At 50.6% G+C, this 19004-nt stretch overlaps 1 protein-coding gene across 1 annotated transcript in view; it reads right to left on the bottom strand.

Moving 5' to 3' along the window:
• Window positions 1-19004, bottom strand: part of VARS2 (valyl-tRNA synthetase 2, mitochondrial) — a 228570-nt gene that overhangs the window by 67603 nt on the left and 141963 nt on the right. The window contains exon 14 of the mRNA XM_086920692.1: window positions 8665-8768. Coding sequence (XP_086776818.1) covers window positions 8665-8768 — 104 coding nt within the window. The remainder of the gene's footprint in view (window positions 1-8664; window positions 8769-19004) is intronic.

Below are 19004 nucleotides of genomic sequence, written 5' to 3'. Positions count from 1 at the left end.
CACAAAACCTACAGTAATGAGGACAGGAAAAACTATAAACCAGCTTTAAAACCCTACCAAAAAACTGGTTGTTAAAATTGCTGCAAACCAAAACTGCTCTAAGCACTCTTCCAACTCGTTAAAACTCTACGACCCCACCAGCATCGCACCAGTTGCCCCCTCTCACAACTTCAGTGAGATGAATTAGGCAAGTAGCTGACCTTTTCGTAAAAAAGGGGCAGATATCCAGGCTGCTTTTTCCATCGCAGGCGAGGTTAGCAGTCAAACCGCTCTCCCTAATGTCGCTAGCACGATGCATAGGTTTCAGGCCTTAGAGGTGCCTTCTTTTAAGGCACTCCTTGAACCCATTAAATCAGCATTACCACTGGACCCTGTCCCCCCAGCAGTACATGTCAAGCTCTCCCACCCGCTTTGATGCAGCTCATCAGACTGATGAACTTATCATTGCTGGAGGGCATTGTTGCCAAAACTTGGAAAATGGCTTTGGTTACCCCCCCACACTCCCCCCACCCCCTATTGAAAAGAAACCCAAGCTGGGTCCACTCACTTGGTCAAATTATGGACACGTATCTCCGTTGACCATTTTAGCCAAAGTGTTGGAGAATCAACGTGAACCAACAACTCTCAGTGCACACGGAACTTGATGGCCTACTCCACTCCGGGTTTCGAGCAGGCCATAGCACCCAATCGGCTCTCTACAATGTTACCGAGTTCTTGAGGCATCAATTAGATAACGGTGGGGCTGCTGCACTGATCACGTTAGACCTCAGTGCAGCATTTGACATGGTAAATCACACCGAGCGACATACAGATTAGAGGCAAAGGGAAGACGGGACACTGCCCTGTCCTGGCTGAAATCCTTATTGCATGCTCACACCTTCCAGGTCCACAGTCACCATCACAGGTCACAATCCCAACCCTTGACCTCAGATGTGTCCCAGGGGTCCACTGGAGTCCACTGCTCTTTAACTTGTATGTAAGACCATTAGCAGAGATAATAGAAAACTGCAGCCTCACACTTTTTTCGTATGTGGACGATATTCAAATTGTAGTATAAATCAATCAAATTAACTTGATTAGCTTTGACTAAACAAATCATAAAAGTACAAATACAATATAAATCAGTACACAGTGTCACTTTAAAATGCATAGATTAGCACAATACACACCAGATACAAAACGTGTGACATAATAACATACATTAAAATTCTCTAAAAACTGCAAATAAAGTAGTGCTGGCTTAGCTTGATCAAAGTTCAATAGTAAAAGAAGGAGGCGAATATACTTTTTTTTTTTTTTTTTTTAGGAGGCGAATATACTTATGTTGATAGCTTGCCCACCAAGGACAAATAAGGGTAATATGAAAAGTGTCTTGTGTGGCACCCATATCACATGAACAGGTTGTGGAATCAGAGTATCTATGCAAACCCTCTAAAGGTTGAGGAAACATACTTAACCAGAAGTACGTTAGAAGCTTTCGGTGCAACACCGGCATATCTAGCATAAGATCCAATTCTATTTTACTAAGTGGAAGACACCGTTGTTATATTCTGTATAGCTGAAGTTATAGAGCAGCAACCCTATGCACACACATATGGAGTACAAGTAAAAATCATATCATAGGATTAGAGCAGAGTAACACAAGGTAAGGTGGAAGAAAGACGAAGAAGTCTTGTGTATGCTGAAATCTTCAGTTCTTTATTCCCATCATAAAGATACAGCAGCCAGCCGACACGTGTTTCATCGCTCACGCGAATCTTCAGGGCTCGGACGCTACTGAATATACAGGGGAGGTCGCTCTGCCGGTGATACTTCCGACCCGGTGGGGCCCTTGACCAATATAAGAGATGTCGAAAATGTGAGGAAGGTCACCTCCGATTAGGTTGCATCGGAAAGGGATTGCGTGCTGAGGACCGGGATGTCGTGAGCATTCAAAGTGAACCCACTGTCCAATATCGTGAGTTTTGTTCACTCAATCTCGTTCTTGTTAGTGATTGACAGTCTTCAGTGGTAACGTGTAAAGCGAGACGAGATTTAGCCACGAAGTGCGCGGTAACATCAGAACATCCCGGGTCAGTGTTCCTGGTCTTGTACCAAAAATAAAATGTTAAAAATTATGTTCCAACCCTTAAAACGGTGAAATGGCCAGAATTTCCTTGGAATAAAATAGCTTTTGATATTTCAGGCCCTTTTCATATTTTACCAGAAGCCTCACTTTTTGCATTAGTTATGATCGACTATCATTCTAAATGGCCAGAAGTGAAATTTGTGGCTAAGGTGACTTCTGAGGTTGTTATTGCTTTTTTTAAGGAAGTTTTTGCAAGAGAAGGATGCCCCTCTGTGTTAGTGTCGGACAATGGTGTACAGTTAGTTTCATCTGAGATGAAATCATTCTTGTAAACCTTCAATATTAAACACATTCGGACATCTCTTTATGAACCACATGAGAACAGACAGGTTGAACGCTTTAACCGAGTATTGAAGAGTTTTGTTGCTGATGCCATTAAGGAGAAAGGTAATTGGTTGAATGTGCTTAGGGAGAAGCTTTGGACCTATCGTATAACTCCCCATACCACCACGGAGGTTAGCCCTTTCAAATTACTTAAAGGTAGGGATCCTGCACCAGACATATGTCCTTGGTGGTTTAAGGAAAAATGTAAAAATTTGGGAGAGGATGAGGTTGATATCCAAAGTGTTGCGAACAGAGTTAGTTGTAAACAAAGTAAGTCAGCTATGTGGTACAATAAGAGGTGGAAGACAAGGGAGCATAGTTTATGTGTGGGGGAGTGGGTCAGGATTCTGAAACTTTTCATGGTTAGCAAGGGAATGAGTAAGTATGGTAGACCAATTCAAATTAAAAGAGTGCTCAGTAAGTCTGTCATCACCCAAGATGGCAAGGTTGGAATTTGAGCAAGGTTGCCAAATGTCCAACACAAAATGATGTACAGTTCCAGTCTCAAGTTAATTTTGGCCAATGTGACAATTCCAATGGTGAGACTGGTTCGAGTTTCTTTTCTGACTCAGTAGCATCAAGAGTCAAAGATGATATGCATGTCAGAAGAAGACCTACTACTTTACAGGATTTTGTATAATATATATTTTGTTCATTTATTTAATGAGGGAGATGTGTTATATTCTGTGTAGCTGAAGTTGTTATGTAACCTGTAATCCTGCCTCTTTAACTGCATGTGCCATGTTCTGTTTCTTCATACATTCTTTATTCTGAACAGAGCTTTCCTCATACAGCATTCTGCTTTGCTTGTCAGTTGTAACCTGGATTCTGCTGTACTAGGACTTGATGCTGTGCTGATGAATAAACCTTCTCAAAATTCAAGCTTCTACTGGATTATTACAACAGTCCCATGGGGAGTTCACATGCTTTTGATGAGAGCGCTTTTGCCCCTTTTTCCCTGCACTTTAGTATCTCTTTCAGCTAAGGACAATCAGAATGTGTTGGCTCTTAATACTTGCCTCCCCCAAGTCTCGCCATGGATGAGTAGCAACTCCCTGAAATTAAACGGAGACACGGCCAGGGTCCTGTTGAAGGGCATTCTCCCCAACCCCTGGGGAACCCACTGGTGGCCATGACCATGGGACACCTCCCCAGCCCAGTACCAGTCGTACAGAACCTTGGAGTTTGGCCTGACGACAAACTTACCATGAGCCATCAGATCAACAAGGTAGCAGCCACTTGTTTGGCATCCTGAAATGGCTCAGGAAGATTCACGACTGTCTGCCTTCCTCTGCCCAGAGAACCTAAGTCCAGGCCCTAGTCATTATTAGGTTGGACTATGGGAATCTTCTATACCCGAGGGAGGGAAAAACATTACTCAAATGCCTCCAGACTGTATAAAAAGTTGCTGCACATATTTTGCTTCACCTTCCAGAGTTCACCTCCACAGCCAGTATGCGACGCGACCTCCACTGGTTGCCTATCGAACGGCGTGTGCAATTCAAGGCTTCGTGCTACATGCACACATCAAGTCATCTTAGGTGGGCCGTAACTACCAGAATTAGAATGTTGTGCCAAGGAGGCCGAGCATTCTCTGTTCTAGGACCTAAACTTTGGAACCCTCCACCTCTAACATTGAGAGGGCCATTCACTCCCCTTGTTCCGCAAATCGCTTAAAACATAGCTACTTCCACCCCTGGAACACTTTTAAATCTTCATTTTCCATAGCCAGCACTTCGAAATAATCCTTAATCCACGATGAGCCAGCGCTGGTAAACCTATTTGAGGTAGCCATGCGCTGTACAAAACGAGCAACATTATAATAGAATCAGGATGTGAGCAACACAGGGTGTAAATGAGGTACAAGAAGCACAAAAGAAGAAATTAGATGCAGATGATAATGAGCGACACCACCAGTGTGTGATGGACATAAGAGGGAAGCGAAGATGAGGGGGTGAGTAGCATAAGAGGCGAGGGCCAAGAGCGGATGGGACTGACGTATCAAAGGAATGAGGTGCATAAAAAGAGCCTGGCACCGGAGGGACACTAGGACCACACAGGAGAGAATATAACAGGCAAACATATGTGAGGGTCACAAAATGAATACAAGGAACATGAGGATAACAGAGAGAAACAAGCGGAAATGAGGGACGTGAGAGACCAAAAAGTCATATTAAAGGAGTGACACAACCTTTTTAGGGTGCTTGCATCTTTCAGCAGGACCTTCCTGCTAGGCCAGATCTACTACTCTGGGGGTGGGGTGCTTTTTAGGTCTCGCCTGTCGATGCGCATGCGCATCGAGCAAGCGAGACTATAGGGGCTCATCTACTCTTTATCCGCACTGCAAGGAATCGTGGCGATTCCTTGCAGTGCCCGTGACTTTTAAGGTCAATGCGCATGCGCATTGAGCTTATGCGCATGCGCATTGACCTTAAAAGTGCGTGCGCGTGCACGTCCGTCTTTGTTTACCCCTCCGCCCCCTCCCGCCGTGTCGCATTTCTCCTCCCCCTCCCCTCTCTTCCTTCCGTCTTCCTGCCGCGTCGCACCTCTCCCCTCTCCGCCCCCTCCCCTGCCCGCCCCCTCCCGCCGTGTCGCATTTCTCCTCCCCCTCCCCTCTCTTCCTTCCGTCTTCCTGTTTTCGAAGCAAGCTTCCCGTCCCTCTGCTGCACTTCATCACAATCTGCCTTCTTATTTTGCAACTCCTTCCCCCCCCCCCCCCCCCCCCCCAAACAAGAGAATACAGAACATGAGAATACTACAAAGACCAATTGCATCTTGGTATGATACATTTGTGCAAACTGCTCGTTAATTTTTCGTGTTTTGTAAAGAAAAAAATGCAGAAGTCGCTGAAGTCTGCCAGTTATTATCTTTAAAAAGGATACAGCATGTATCTTCGTAATCTCCTATATCTGATTAAGGGATGAACACTGATATGTACAGATAATATTAAAAAAGCTCCAGCACTGAACTTTGCAAAAAAAATTCTGCGACTTTTTCTTCTTACCTACCACACAATGAATTCAACATAGTGTCTTTGGTCAGATGGTTGCAAACATTGTTGCGGAGTCAGGTTTATTCTTCTTGTTAGATGCAACTTGTTACCGAATGTGGCCCATACTGTGCCTGCCTTTAGAGCCGAGTTTAGCTGTTTATTTTTATCCTTCGTTACATCGATGATCATCCTGTTGTGTACCTCAATTGACTAAGTCCCTTCCATTGATAGCATGGTCCGTCTTTGTTTACCCCTCCGCCCCCTCCCGCCGTGTCGCATTTCTCCTCCCCCTCCCCTCTCTTCCTTCCGTCTTCCTGCCGCGTCGCACCTCTCCCCTCTCCGCCCCCTCCCCTGCCCGCCCCCTCCCGCCGTGTCGCATTTCCCCCCCCACCCTCCCCTCTCTTCCTTCCGTCTTCCTGTTTTTCGAAGCAAGCTTCCCGTCCCTCTGCTGCACTTCATCACAATCTGCCTCCTCGGAATGACCCTCTTGAAGGCCTGTCTCCCGCTGCCTCGTTCGCCCGCAGCCGCAGCCTGCCCGGCTCATCAATATTTATCAAAGGCAGCCGCGCATTCTGCAGCTTCCCGCCTTTTATTGTTGCCCATATTTCCACTTTATTGTCTTCTCAGACCGTGCATGGGGCAATCGGTCCCTCTTGATTCGATATTATAAATCTGCCGGAGATGCGTCTCCTTCAATGTAATCACAGACGGATATACGATAAATCCAGTTCCCTGTGGACTTCCAGCGCGCCCGAGCCTCTCGGAGCGTGTGCCCACCGCTGCGCCGCACTTGTAGTAGCCGAGTGCCCTCGCTCGGAGCCCCCCCTTTGTTTGTAATCTAGTCCACTTTTCACTCGGCTGCCATTTTAATATCTCACCAGTACTCCTTGTTCCACAATGCTTTGTAGTATAACCTTGTTTAACTCCACAGGCTGAATAACGTTTAGGAATAAAATTCTTTTATGTCACGGACTAGTTTTACAGACAGATGAAGCCTTCCATCCTTCCGAGGTGGGTTAAGTGAGCTCCATTATATGTGGCAGAAGCAGTGATTTAAAAGGATCGGTACTATCAGGTACTCAGAACTTAATTTGGAAGGAATCGTACTGGTACTTCTCAGCACAGAGAGTATAAGCACGTCTTTATTTACATTTGAGGCACGGGGCAGTAGAATCCTACAAACACCTCTCCCATCAGGTCTTTAAGAAACTAACCACTCGCAGTCAAAAAAATATTAAACTCACCCTCACCCTCACTCACCTTCACCCTCACTCACCCTCAACCCCTCACCCTCAACCCCTCACCCTCCCTCACCCACCCTCACCCTCCCTCACTCACTCTCACTCACCCTCACTCACCCTCACTCACTCTCACTCACCCTCACTCACCCTCACTCACCCTCACTCACCCTCACCCTCCCTCACCCTCCCTCACCCTCACTCACCCTCACTCACCCTCACTCACCCTCACTCACCCTCACTCACCCTCACTCACCCTCACTCTCACTCACCCTCACTCACTCTCACTCACCCTCACCCACCCTCACCCACCCTCACCCACTCTCACTCACCCTCACCCTCACCCTCACACTCTCACTCACTCTCACTCACCCACCCTCACTCACCCTCACTCACCCTCACTCACCCTCACTCTCACTCACCCTCACTCACCCTCACCCACCCTCACCCTCCCTCACCCTCCCTCACTCACCCTCACCCTCACTCACCCTCACTCACCCTCACTCACCCTCACTCTCACTCACCCTCACTCTCACTCTCACTCACCCTCACTTTCACTCACCCTCACTCACTCACCCACACCCTCACTCACCTTCACCCTCACTCACCCTCAACCCCTCACCCTCACTCACCCCCACTCACCCTCAACCCCTCACCCTCAACCCCTCACCCTCCCTCACCCTCACTCACCCTCACTCACCCTCAACCCCTCACTCACCCTCAACCCCTCACCCTCAACCCCTCACCCACAATCCCTCACCCACACTCACCCTCACTCACCCCCACTCACCCTCACTCACACACCCTCACTCACCCTCACTCACCCCACCCTCACTCACCCTCACTCACCCTCACCCTCACTCACCCTCACCCTCACTCACCCTCAACCCCTCACCCACCCTCAACCCCGCACCCTCACTCACCCTCAACCCCTCACCCTCAACCCCTCACTCACCCTCACTCACCCTCACCCTCAACCCCTCAGCCTCACCCTCACCCACCCTCAACCCCTCACCCTCACTCACCCTCAACCTCATGCTAAAGATTTACAAAAAAACCCATAAACAATTCTAAAAGCACTAACTCTAATGCTGCGAGACCTATTGCATTTCTAATGCTTGTTCTTTGGCAGCTGTCAAACTTTGGAACAGTTTGCCATTTTTCTTAAGATCCCAGAGATTGCTTTTAAAGTACAGCTCGAGTTAGAAAGACTGGCTGTTTCCATCCATTCAGCTGCTCACGCCTTAATGGTATTACTACCCTGGTCGGTTTGCAGTTCTAAGATACCTTATGGTGATACTTCCACCTTAGAAAGGACACAAATAAATGCTATCCGGGGTAGTGATGTGGACCTTGCGGGATGTGGCCTGTCCTGTGATTTTGTTTCTTTCCATTCTTATGGTAGAAAGGGCCAATGAAGTGCTGCAGAGCGTCACCATGGAGGCAGAACCTTCGCTGGGTACCTCTCTCCGATTGCCCCAGAGGCAGCTTCTGAGGCACTTGGGGGATGTTTTTTATCTTTCGTCTTTATCCCCTTATATCTTAGGTGATGATGTGGCTTACAACTGCTTTGGGATGCGCCTTGTGAGATACCCAACTCAGCTGAAGCCCTTAAAGGCGCAGCACAGGTTTAGTTAGCTGGGAGCCTCTGGGCTTCGGATGACTATGTAGCCATTTTTAATTCATTCTCTTTTGTTTAGAAAGGGAAACTTTCGGGCTGGTTTATATTTTGCCATACGCATTGGGAGTCATCTCCCAGGACTCTGATCCTAGTAACCCCCCTGCAGGTCCCGTCACCGTTACCCAATATCCCTTATATCTCCTCCCGCCCTCCAAGTTGTTGCTTATTTCATAGACTCACTTCTGTAACGGCCACTTTAGGTACATATTCGCCCATTTCCATCACCACCTTTTTTGTCCCCAGTTGTGTGGTGACCTGCCCAAACCCCAGACACTGGCTTGAGGGAGGTTTCCAAAATTACCTGCAGAGAGGAAGCAGCATGGAGTGATCTCTCGTCCCTCGATAGAGGCCTCGTTCTTTCAGAGCTGCCACCACCTTGTCGCGTGCGTGGAACCGGCCAACACCCTTCAAGAGAAAACAGCAAATGTTAGGTCCAGGTGAGTTCACATATGGAAGAGGTGTTAAAGTGAAACGATTGGGGTAAAAGTATGCATGGGGGAGTTAGGAAAGAAAGGAAGACAGACATGAAGAGTGATAGGCAACCAAAAGAGAAAGCAGAGAATAGTAGAGTAAAACCCACGGGTGTGTGGATCAGTGTAAGTTTTCTATACACGAAGCCCCAGGCCCCTCGCGTGGCCTTCCTGCTTCTCTTTGCTTTGGTGGTCCCCTAGTATGGGTTAGGTGTGAGAGGGTCTTCTGTAACACCTGCACCAGAAGAAAGGCAGAGCCTGGCAGCCTGCACGGCAGCCCCCTCATGGAGGTCTCTCAAGGAGTCTGTCTTACTAATCAGACTCAGAGTCATCCGTGATAAATTATTACTATCTGAGCAGACAGAGGTGGAATCCTCATGTAGAGATGAAACAATAGAAAGTGAATTAATGGGGCAGGAGAGGTGAAAAAGCAGTTACTTCATATTGCAAATAAGTATTTGTAGTATTACTGACCCCACCGACCTGTCAAAGAATGAATTGAAGAAGCAGAGGAATGGACTTCAGAGAGAAAAAGATATAGAATGTGTAAGACGCAAAAAGGCCTCTGCGGATCATTGTAAAGTTGGAGGCCAATACCCGCTTCCCCCCTCTGCATACATTGCTGACCCTGCAATGCATATTGCAATCTTTAGGTTTAGAACTGGCCTGCATCCGGTGCAATCATACACCACTGGGATAACCGTTTGCAGGAAATGCAGCCGTGGGCAAAGTATGCAGCTAACATCCTTTCATGTTGTATTGGAAAGTCTTTACTTTATATTTGTTTTTTGGAAAAGTTTAAAACCAGTTTAAAAAAATATACCATATAAGAGCAAGATCAGAAGCAAGAGATTGTTTGTTTCAAATGCAATATATGGATGTAACCTGGGGGCGTGGCTTGGATGCCGAGGAGGTAGGCAGCGCGAGCTCGGAGCTCCGCGCCCGATCCTGAAAAATATCCTGAATACCTGATCGGACCCCAACGAAATTGATATAATCCGGTACTGGAAGGTGCCGCGGAGGGTCCGGCGCCGACGGCGGTCGACACGAGGCCGTTCCCAGCCCGGTATTTCAATCGGAAAGTTGGTCTCAGGCGTGAAGTCATCGAGCTAAGATGGCGGCGGTGGCTTGAGGCACGGGGACGACGGAGTCGCGAGTCCGGATCCCCTTTATGGGCTGCTGCTCTTTTCCGCTGAGAGGTATAAGCGGACATTTCTGACCTCCTTCGGGGACCTGGAGTGGACCTTTCGTGCGCCACTGGCTGTGGATGGGAGCCAAACCCTTGGTAGTGGTGGCGACAACATGACGACAGTCCAGTGATGATGGCCCGGCTCTCTGAGCACGACTGGCGCCGGACGGACGGCTCAACGGCCCATCGGAAACCCTAATCCCAAGAGGCAGCTTTGGCCTCAGAGTTTGGAGTGGTGTTCAAGGCGTGGAACGCAGTGGGCCTTCCCGCTACTGCTGCAGGGGGACTTTCCTGAGGGCGAGGCCCGGCACAGTGGGGAGCGAGTACAGAGGCGACTTTGGGGACCACCACTTTCTCCTGCCCAGATGGGGAAGCCGAAAGGGAAAGGGGATGGTGCGACGAACACCGAAGCTACAGAAGGAGCGGATCGGGACCAGTCGGCTCTGCAACGTATGCAAGACCGTATCCTGGAGGCCATCGCCACCACGAGGGACGCCTTGCAGCAGGACATAGCCCAAGCGGCGACAGGCTTGGGCCTCCTGAAGGCGGACCATGATAAGCTTAAGGACAGGGTGAAATCCGTGGAAATCACGGTTCAGGAATTGGCCCCGAGCCATGCAGCGGTGAAAGCGCAGATGGCGGATGTGATGGATCGGTTGAAGGTGCTGGAACGGAGGGCTGAGGACGCAGAAAACTGGAATAGACGCAATAACGTGCGCCTCGTAGGCCTGCCGGAAAAAATCGAAGGAGATGATATGGTGAGCTATCTTGACAACTGGTTACGAACTGAGGTGGCGCCGGAGGGATTGTCCCCCTTCTTCTCCCTTGAGCAAGCACATAGGGTGCCGGCGCGTCCGCCGGCCCCGGGCCTCCCGCCTCGCCCAGTGGTGTTCAAGTTGCTCCATTACAGGGATAGAGACTGGCTATTGCAGAGAGCGAGGGAGGCAGGACCTTTTCAGGTGGACAACAACAGGGTCACTATGTTCCCAGATTACACGTTTGAGACTCAGAAGCTCAGGGCCAATTTCTTGTCCCTTAAGCGGGAGCTCCGTGATGAGGGCATTAAGTACTCCCTGCTCTTCCCAGCGAAGTTGAGAGTGGTGGTGGATGAACAGACACTCTTCTTCACAACCTCGGCGGACGCCTGGGCCTGGTGGGACACCTACAAAGCGGGAACAGATGGCGCCAAGGCCAGGGAGGAGGAGGCTAAGGTGACACAACCGATCAGGAAGTCTCAACGGATCAGGAAGAACCGCAGGAGGACCGGCAGGCCATCGGTGTCGCAGACGGAGACGGAGAGGCAGGCGGCCCTGCAGGCTGTGGTGAACTTATCCAACAATACCAGGAGCCAGTCCGGGAAGGGCACGGAATCGGAGGACCCGGGCACGGGCTCAGAGACGGGACTCTCGGAATTTGGTGGAGCCCGAGGCCCTATTGTGACGCCGCAGACTTCGGAGGAGATCCTTGAGGCGTGATACACTGGACTAGTGGAGCGGACTTGCTGGTTGGACACCGGGGCGCTGTGCCCATGGCGGCGGAACGCTATTACTTGAGGTTTCGGGGCGCTATGATGTGGGGATTGTGGGGTGGAGTGTGCGGGACTGATTTGCTTACACGAACCTTTCGCATTGATCCGCGCCCTACTGGCCCTTAAGGTCATCGCAGTGGAGACTGCGGACGTTACTGCCTTTCTTTGAGGGGTGGTTGGGAGTGCTAGTTTGGATGGGGGTACTTCCATTTGAGGGGGGGCCTGTCCTGGGGGGGTGGGAATTGAGAGCAGTTGGGGTTGCTCTGGGTGTTGTTGTTGGATGGGGGGTTTGGTTTCCTGTTTGGAGAGGGTGGGGGGGACAATCCGTGGTCGAGAAGCGTGCAAGGTCAATGATTTCTATTGTTCGGTCTGGATGGGCGAAGGGGAATGGCTAGTACTGGGGCTTTGAAGTGTGTGTCCTGGAATGTGCGGGGTATGCAGTCCATGACACGTAGGCATAAAGTTCAGGCGTACCTCAAGCGTAGGGGGGTGCACATAGCGTTCCTGCAAGAAACACATCTTAATAAGCAAGAAGGGATAGCGCTACAGAGGCGTTGGAGGGGGCAGCTGTTCAACACGACGTTCTCAGCTTTTGCAAGGGGGGCGCTAATTTGGATACGAGCGGGGGTCCCCTTCCAGGTCACTAAAACGCTGGTGGACCCTGAGGGTAGATATGTGGCGGTGGAGGGGAGGCTGAGAGGCAGGGTAGTGTCTCTCTGCAGTGTGTACGCTCCCAATGTGGATTTGCCCGCATTTTTGTCCGCACTTTCGGGTAAACTGGCGAGTTACTTGGCGGGGCCGGTGCTCCTGGGGGGGGATTTTAACTCGGTGGCGGATGTGGTTTTAGATAGGTCCCATCCCCCGCTGCGCGCGTCCCCAGCACATAGGGTGGCCAAGCGCAGGCTGGAATGGCAGGAAAGTTGGGCTCTTACAGATGCATGGAGGGCATTGCACCCCACCACTAGGGATTACTCCTTTCACTCGCAGTTGCATGATCTACATGTTAGGCTGGATGCGTTTTTGTGTTCGTCACATGTGCTCCCCGCAGTGGGGGGGGCAGAATACTTGGCTCGGACGATGTCGGACCACAATCCTTTGTTGTTGTCCCTGAACTGGATGGTGGACGTTAACTGCGTACCAACATGGCGCCTGCAACCCGATACCCTGGATGACTTGTTGTTCAGGGAGGCCCTTGGAGACTGTATAGAGCGTTATTTTGTGGAGAACTGTGGCTCCGCCTCCACGAGGGCGGTGGAGTGGGATGCGTTTAAGGTGGTGGTACGGGGGCACTGTATTGGGCACACGGCTGGGGCTCGCAAGACTTTGATGGATGATTTAGATAAGGCGGAAACGCGGTTGAGGGACTTGGAGAAGGGTCGCCCGAATCACCCGGAGTTACAGGAGGGGCTTAGTGGTGCCAGGGAGGCGCTAGCAGTGGAACTGGAACGGCTGCGCAGCTTTGATCATAAAGCGTACATGACGAAGGCGCATGCGGAAGGCGATAAGGCGGGGTCTATGCTGGCGTGGCTTGCCAACCCAGTCAGGAGGGGTATGCCGATCATGATGATCCAGGAGACAGGGGAGGAGCCCTGCCATACCCAATCTGGGATACTGAACAAGCTTCGGGCGTATTATGAAGGTCTTTACGAGAGTGGAGAAACAGGGGGGATGGACGAGCTGGGCGATTTCTTGGACGGTTTACAACTGCCGAGGGTGGAAGACTCGGAGGCAGAGGAGCTGGGTCGGCCCATTACTATCGGGGAGATAGGGTGTGCAGTAAAACAAATGGCCAGAAATAAGACCCCGGGTCTCGACGGCCTCCTGATCGAGTTTTATGGTAAATATCTGGAGTACCTTGCTCCCCAGTTGCAAGCAGTCTACAACGAGGCACAATCAAGAGGTCGGCTCCCGGGCTCCATGTGTGAAGCCCTTATGATCCCGCTCTTAAAACCGGGCAGAGAGGGAGCGACTTTATCCTCCTACCGTCCGTTGTCCATGCTGACGACGGACTACAAGATCCTGAGTAAAATCCTTGCCAACAGGCTGCTAGTGCACATGACTGACACGCAACACCACCCACAATATCCGAAGGCTTACAAGATTGTTGGGGGCAGACTGGCCGGGTGCCGTCTCTCCATTTGTTCTCTCTATTGACATAGAGAAGGCCTTCGACAGTCTTGAGTGGGGGTACTTATATGAGGTGATGCGGCGTTTCGGACTGGGAGACGGTTACATAAACTGGACCAAGGTCCTGTACACTGACGCGGTAGCTAGAGTCCTGGTGGGCACTCTGATCGCGAGGCAATACCCTGTCCGGCGAGGCACTAGGCAGGGGTGCTCCCTATCTCCTCTCTTGTTTGCCCTGGCGATGGAGCCCTTCGCTGTGGAGGCCAGGTCGGGCCGACACTACGCCGGGTTATCGTATAGGGACAGGCCACATCTCATCTCCTTATACGCAGATGATCTGCTGATGTTCTTGGCGAACGCGGGCTCAGAGCTATTGGGGGCGAGACGGCTGCTAGAGCGGTTTGGTCGGTTATCGGGCCTGAAGGTCAATTGGCCTAAATCCTGCTTATTCCCCCTGCGATTAGGAGAACCGTGCCCACTCACGGCACGGGAACTCCGGTGGGAACCACACTGTTTGCATTATCTGGGAGTCTATGTCTACCACACCCCGGCGGATCTGCTGGAGGGGAATATTACCCGTTGTATTACTGCTCTGAGAGGGAGCATGGATTTCTGGTCCACACTACCGCTATCCCTGGCTGGTCGGATTTCCCTGCTTAAGATGGTGGCTCTGCCCAGGCTGTTGTATTATTTTCGGACGCTCCCGGTGTGGATCCCAAGCTCTGTTTTTCGGCGCCTGAGGTCTCTGGTCATAGCGTTCTTATGGGGCACGGGGAGGAGGCGTATAGAGCTGGACACTCTACTGCGCCCCAAAGATGAAGGAGGGATGGCGGTGCCTGATTTTGAGGGGTATTATCTGGCGGCGCAGTTGCAGGTCTTCACTCAGGAGGTCGCGAGAGTGTATAGAGGCCCTGAGGAAACAAGGGCGGATGGTACCCCGCGACACATACTGGCGTACATCACATTGCACCAGAAGCTTGTGGTTAGGGACCTGACGGTTGAGGAGCAGACGTTTCGACTCTGCTGGAACCGGGCACGTAAACGAGCGGGGGTCCGCCTTATGTACGCTCCTGAAATCCCGTTGGGGATGGTTACGGCCCTCCCTCACGGAGGAGACTGGTCGCGCTTGCTGGGGTGGGAGGAGGCGGGGATCCACGTGCTGGGCGACTTATACGAGGATGGGGCACTGCTGCCGTTTCAGGAGTTGCAGGAGCGGTTCAACCTACCGCGGGGCGACTACTTGTTGCACGCGGCGGTCACGGGCGCCATGCAGGCTCATTGGGGGGAAGGCTTGCAGGAACCGGGCATCTCTATGGCATGTCAATACACGATGATGGCAGCAGGAACCTTTAAGGCCGTCACTTGCTTGTACTCCAGGATGCTGCGGGAGACCCTACAACCTCTAGCGGCTCTGAAAGCCAAATGGGAGTTGGACCTCCAACTGGAGATCCCTGACACGACTTGGGGCCAGCTGCTGCGGCGAGCACGGAAAAGCTCGAGAAACGCCAGGTTTCAGTTAATTCACTTTTACATCATTCACAGGGCATACCTCACGCCGGGGAAAATACGACAATATTTTGGGGTGGAACAAGCTGCTTGCCCCAGGTGCAACACGGTTGGTGCGGACTTGGGTCACATGTTATGGGATTGCCCCTCCCTGGGGGACTACTGGCAGGAGATTGGGAGGGCCCTCAACAGTGCAACAGATAGGGACATTCAGTACACGAAAGCAGTGGGGGTCCTCCATTGGTTTCCACACACGCCCAGAAATAAGACTACCAGCAAATTTATAGACTTAGGGCTCATTCTGGCTAAGCGGGAGATCACGAGAAATTGGAAATCGAGAACAGGGCCCACATATAAAAGATGGTATGGTGAATGCTTGCGGTGGGCGGCATGTGAGAGCACCTTGAGGTACCAGGTAGCCTGGAGAACGAATGATGAGAAGGCTTTGGAGAGGGCGACTGCGTGGGAAATGATGGTACAGGCGCTCCGAGAAACAGCTGACGAGGAGCCAGAGGAAGTGGAGGAGCTGGGTACTGCTAACCCCGTCACCTTACCGGGGGACACACCTTAGTGAATGTATGTACTTCCTAAGCCATAACGGACGTTACTTTCGACAGTGATTTAGCACAGCGCGACCACGGGGGGGGGGCAGGTTGTTGGAATTGGTGGGTCGTTGGGGAACGAAATTTTGGGGTGGGGGAGGGGTGAAAACCACAAAAGCAACCCATCTTTATTTTGGTTCTAATAGCGTCAGGCAATGTAAGGTATCACAAGAACTGTTAGTAGACGGAGGCCGAGCTGCACCTAAGGAGGGGGCGGGCCTCCCAGAACTGGGAACGATGGAAAATGTCATCTCTTGTTTTATGTTGGATTATAATTTTGATTCTAATGTCTGTACAATTATATTGGTGCTGCAATAAAAACGATGTTAAAAAAAAATAAAAAAATAAAAAAAAATGGATGTAACCTGTGCATGGACTAGATTTTTAATACCTTTAACAGATGTTATGCCCATGATATGTAACGTATAATCGTTGTAGGTTTCATAGTTCACTTTTAATGTGTATCGCAATCCTATGGTTTGTTGATTTGATATTTATGGTTGAAGGGACTTCGTCTCAAATAATCTTATTTATGAACTGAGTCCTCTGCAACGAGTGATTCGTTTACGTAAGACTCTTTACAGGCGGCCTCTCTTAGGATTTGCCTCAAGCTTCGTGAGTACGGAAAAAACTTCAGGATAGTCACCAAAGCAAGATAAATCCTGGAAATGGGAAAGTAGACAAAAGTCTTTGCAACTCAGTAACGAGGTCGCGCCCGTCCGCACTCGGATACCTTCTCTTTAACCTTTTTTTCCACTAACCGTTCAGACCTCACCTTTAGTGAAAATTTAAGTTAAAGTTGGCATTGCTCTACATTTGTAGAACTTGCAAAAAAGCACTGAAAACACAAACTGTGAGAACTAACAAGCATTGTCAGAGCCAATGCAAGTGGCAATAAGAGTACTAATGCAAGCGGCAGGCTATTAGGCATGCCAGTGCTAGTTTGCTTTTCAATAGAAAAAAATGGAAACGCTCAAAACAGTAGCTGGTGCATGCACGTACATCGTTACGTTATGATGCACGAGGATGCCACCGCGGCCATCTTGAATTGCTGTTTCTTTCCTAAAACACCATCTCAATATGGCTGCAGACAGGTGTCTGTCAAGAGATATGCACATGCCACAGCAGCCATCTGGAATTCTGTTAAGAAAGGAAACTCATTCTACGATGACTGCTGATATCACATTACATGCCATCTTGGAATGGTGTTTTTTTTTTTTCACAACAGGTTTTATTGATTGATTAGGCAAGGGATAATTACAGTTTTCCACAATCAGGAAGGCACTGTCAAGTAGCAAAGCACATTTCAATATACATACAACCCAATCAATTAAAGGGAAAGAAATGAAAAAGGAAAAGGGAAAAAAGCCCCCCTACCACCCCCAGCCACCCCAACTACCCAGTGTCCCATCTACCCACCCCTTATCCCACCCTAACCCCATGCACGCGATCACAACAGCTCCATCAATTGATCATGGTACAGCAATAATCGAGTGTCACTCTAGGCCTGAAGGTCCTCTACAGTAGGCAAGCCTTCGTCCGGGGCAGCCGGAGGCTCCAGAGTCAAGCCCCTGTAGTCTGCCCACCGCTTCCAGATTTTAAAGCGTTTCCGTGGGCATCCTCTGGCCTCAAACACGGGTCGCTCCAGTCCCATAAAGTAATCAAGACCTGCCTTCCAGGTCCCCAGTGGCGGAGCACGGTCACTCTTCCAAGCCCTCGCCAGGTCCCGCTTAGCCACCACCGGACCCAACAGCAGAAGGTGACGTTTGTAGATATTCCCGCCCACATTCTCCAAAACGTGTAAAAGACCCAACCTGGGGGAGCTGGGGAGATCCCACCCCAGCACTTCTGACAGACCGCTCCAAACCCCGTTCCAGAACCGGGTCAGACCAACACAAGACCAAACCGTGTGCAACAGCGTCCCTCTCTCAGTCCCACAACGCAGGCACTCTGGGGATGCAATCAGGCCCGCCCTCCACAATCTCTCCCGGGTATAGTATGCCCTGTGCAGGTATTTAAACTGGATCAGTCAGAGATGTACTGCAATTGCAGCCCCACGTGGGGATCCCAAGGCCTCCCTCCAATCGTCCTCCTCTAAGGGGCCAACATCCTTTTCCCAGGAATCTTTGAGTGGGAGCAAAGAAGCGGAGCAATGAGTGACTAGGGTTTGATAAATTCGGTACACCTTCTTGTCTCCCAGGTCTCCCATAAAGATTTTGGCTTCCACAGGACTGAATTCCTGCAGTTGCTCCAGGCCGACCAAGCTTGGGGCAAGCGCGTGGCGGAATTGTAAGTATTTAAAGAATTGGGATTTGGGCATATGAAATTCCGAGCTGAGGTCCTGGAAGGATTTAAGTGTAGTCCCAGTCAGGACATGTCCAAGGGAAGAGATTCCAATGGAATCCCAGCCCCCAAATCCTGATAGTGAGGACAAAGCGGGAAGCAGTCCGTTCCTCCACAATGGGGTCTCCGCTGTCAGTTTACCCTACCATCCCATGCGGCGCAGCACCTGGCGCCAGATCATGAAGACCACCTGTGTGGCCTGAAGCAATTCTTTCCGCAGCCTGGCCGAGTACAATAGTGTGTGGAGAGTGGTGTCGCCCATCAACGTGCGCTCGAGGGCATATGCAGGATCTCCTCTATCTCCGTACCACCACTCGTTAAGAACTAATAGATGGGAGGCCTGAAAATAAGATAAGAGATCCGATGTGGCCAGTTCTCCACAATAAGTGGACAGGAAGCATGCCCGCAGTGCCACCCTGGCAGTGCCCCCTGCCCATAGAAAGCGGCCCAGTACTGAGTTGACCCGGCGAAACCACTGTGGGTCTATCTTATGTGGGTGGTTCTGTAATTGGTATAACATACGCGGGAGTGCGACCATTTTGAAAATCGCAGACCTTCCGAAGATTGTAAGAGGCATCCGGGACCACGTCTTGATGTCTGCCTGAACCTTCACCCATACCGGCAGCACATTGCGCTCCCACGGACAGGAAGACTCCCAGATATTTCAGTCCCCCAACTGCCACCTGTAACGCCAACGCCCAGGGGTAGATACCGGAACTCCCGCCTAGTACCCAAAGGGTGGACTTACGTAGATTGAGGAAGAGCCCCGACACCTCACCGAATATGCGCATAATCTCCAAGATACGGGGGCCGGACCGGTTGAGATCTGTAAGAAAGAAGAGGACATCGTCCGCGTAGAGCGCAATTCTATCGGAG

This window comes from Lissotriton vulgaris, chromosome 5 (assembly GCF_964263255.1).
Source record: "Lissotriton vulgaris chromosome 5, aLisVul1.2, whole genome shotgun sequence".
NCBI classification, from domain to species: Eukaryota; Metazoa; Chordata; class Amphibia; order Caudata; family Salamandridae; genus Lissotriton; species Lissotriton vulgaris.
Note: the sequence above shows the minus strand (reverse complement) of the source record. Positions and strands in the feature narration are given on the sequence as shown.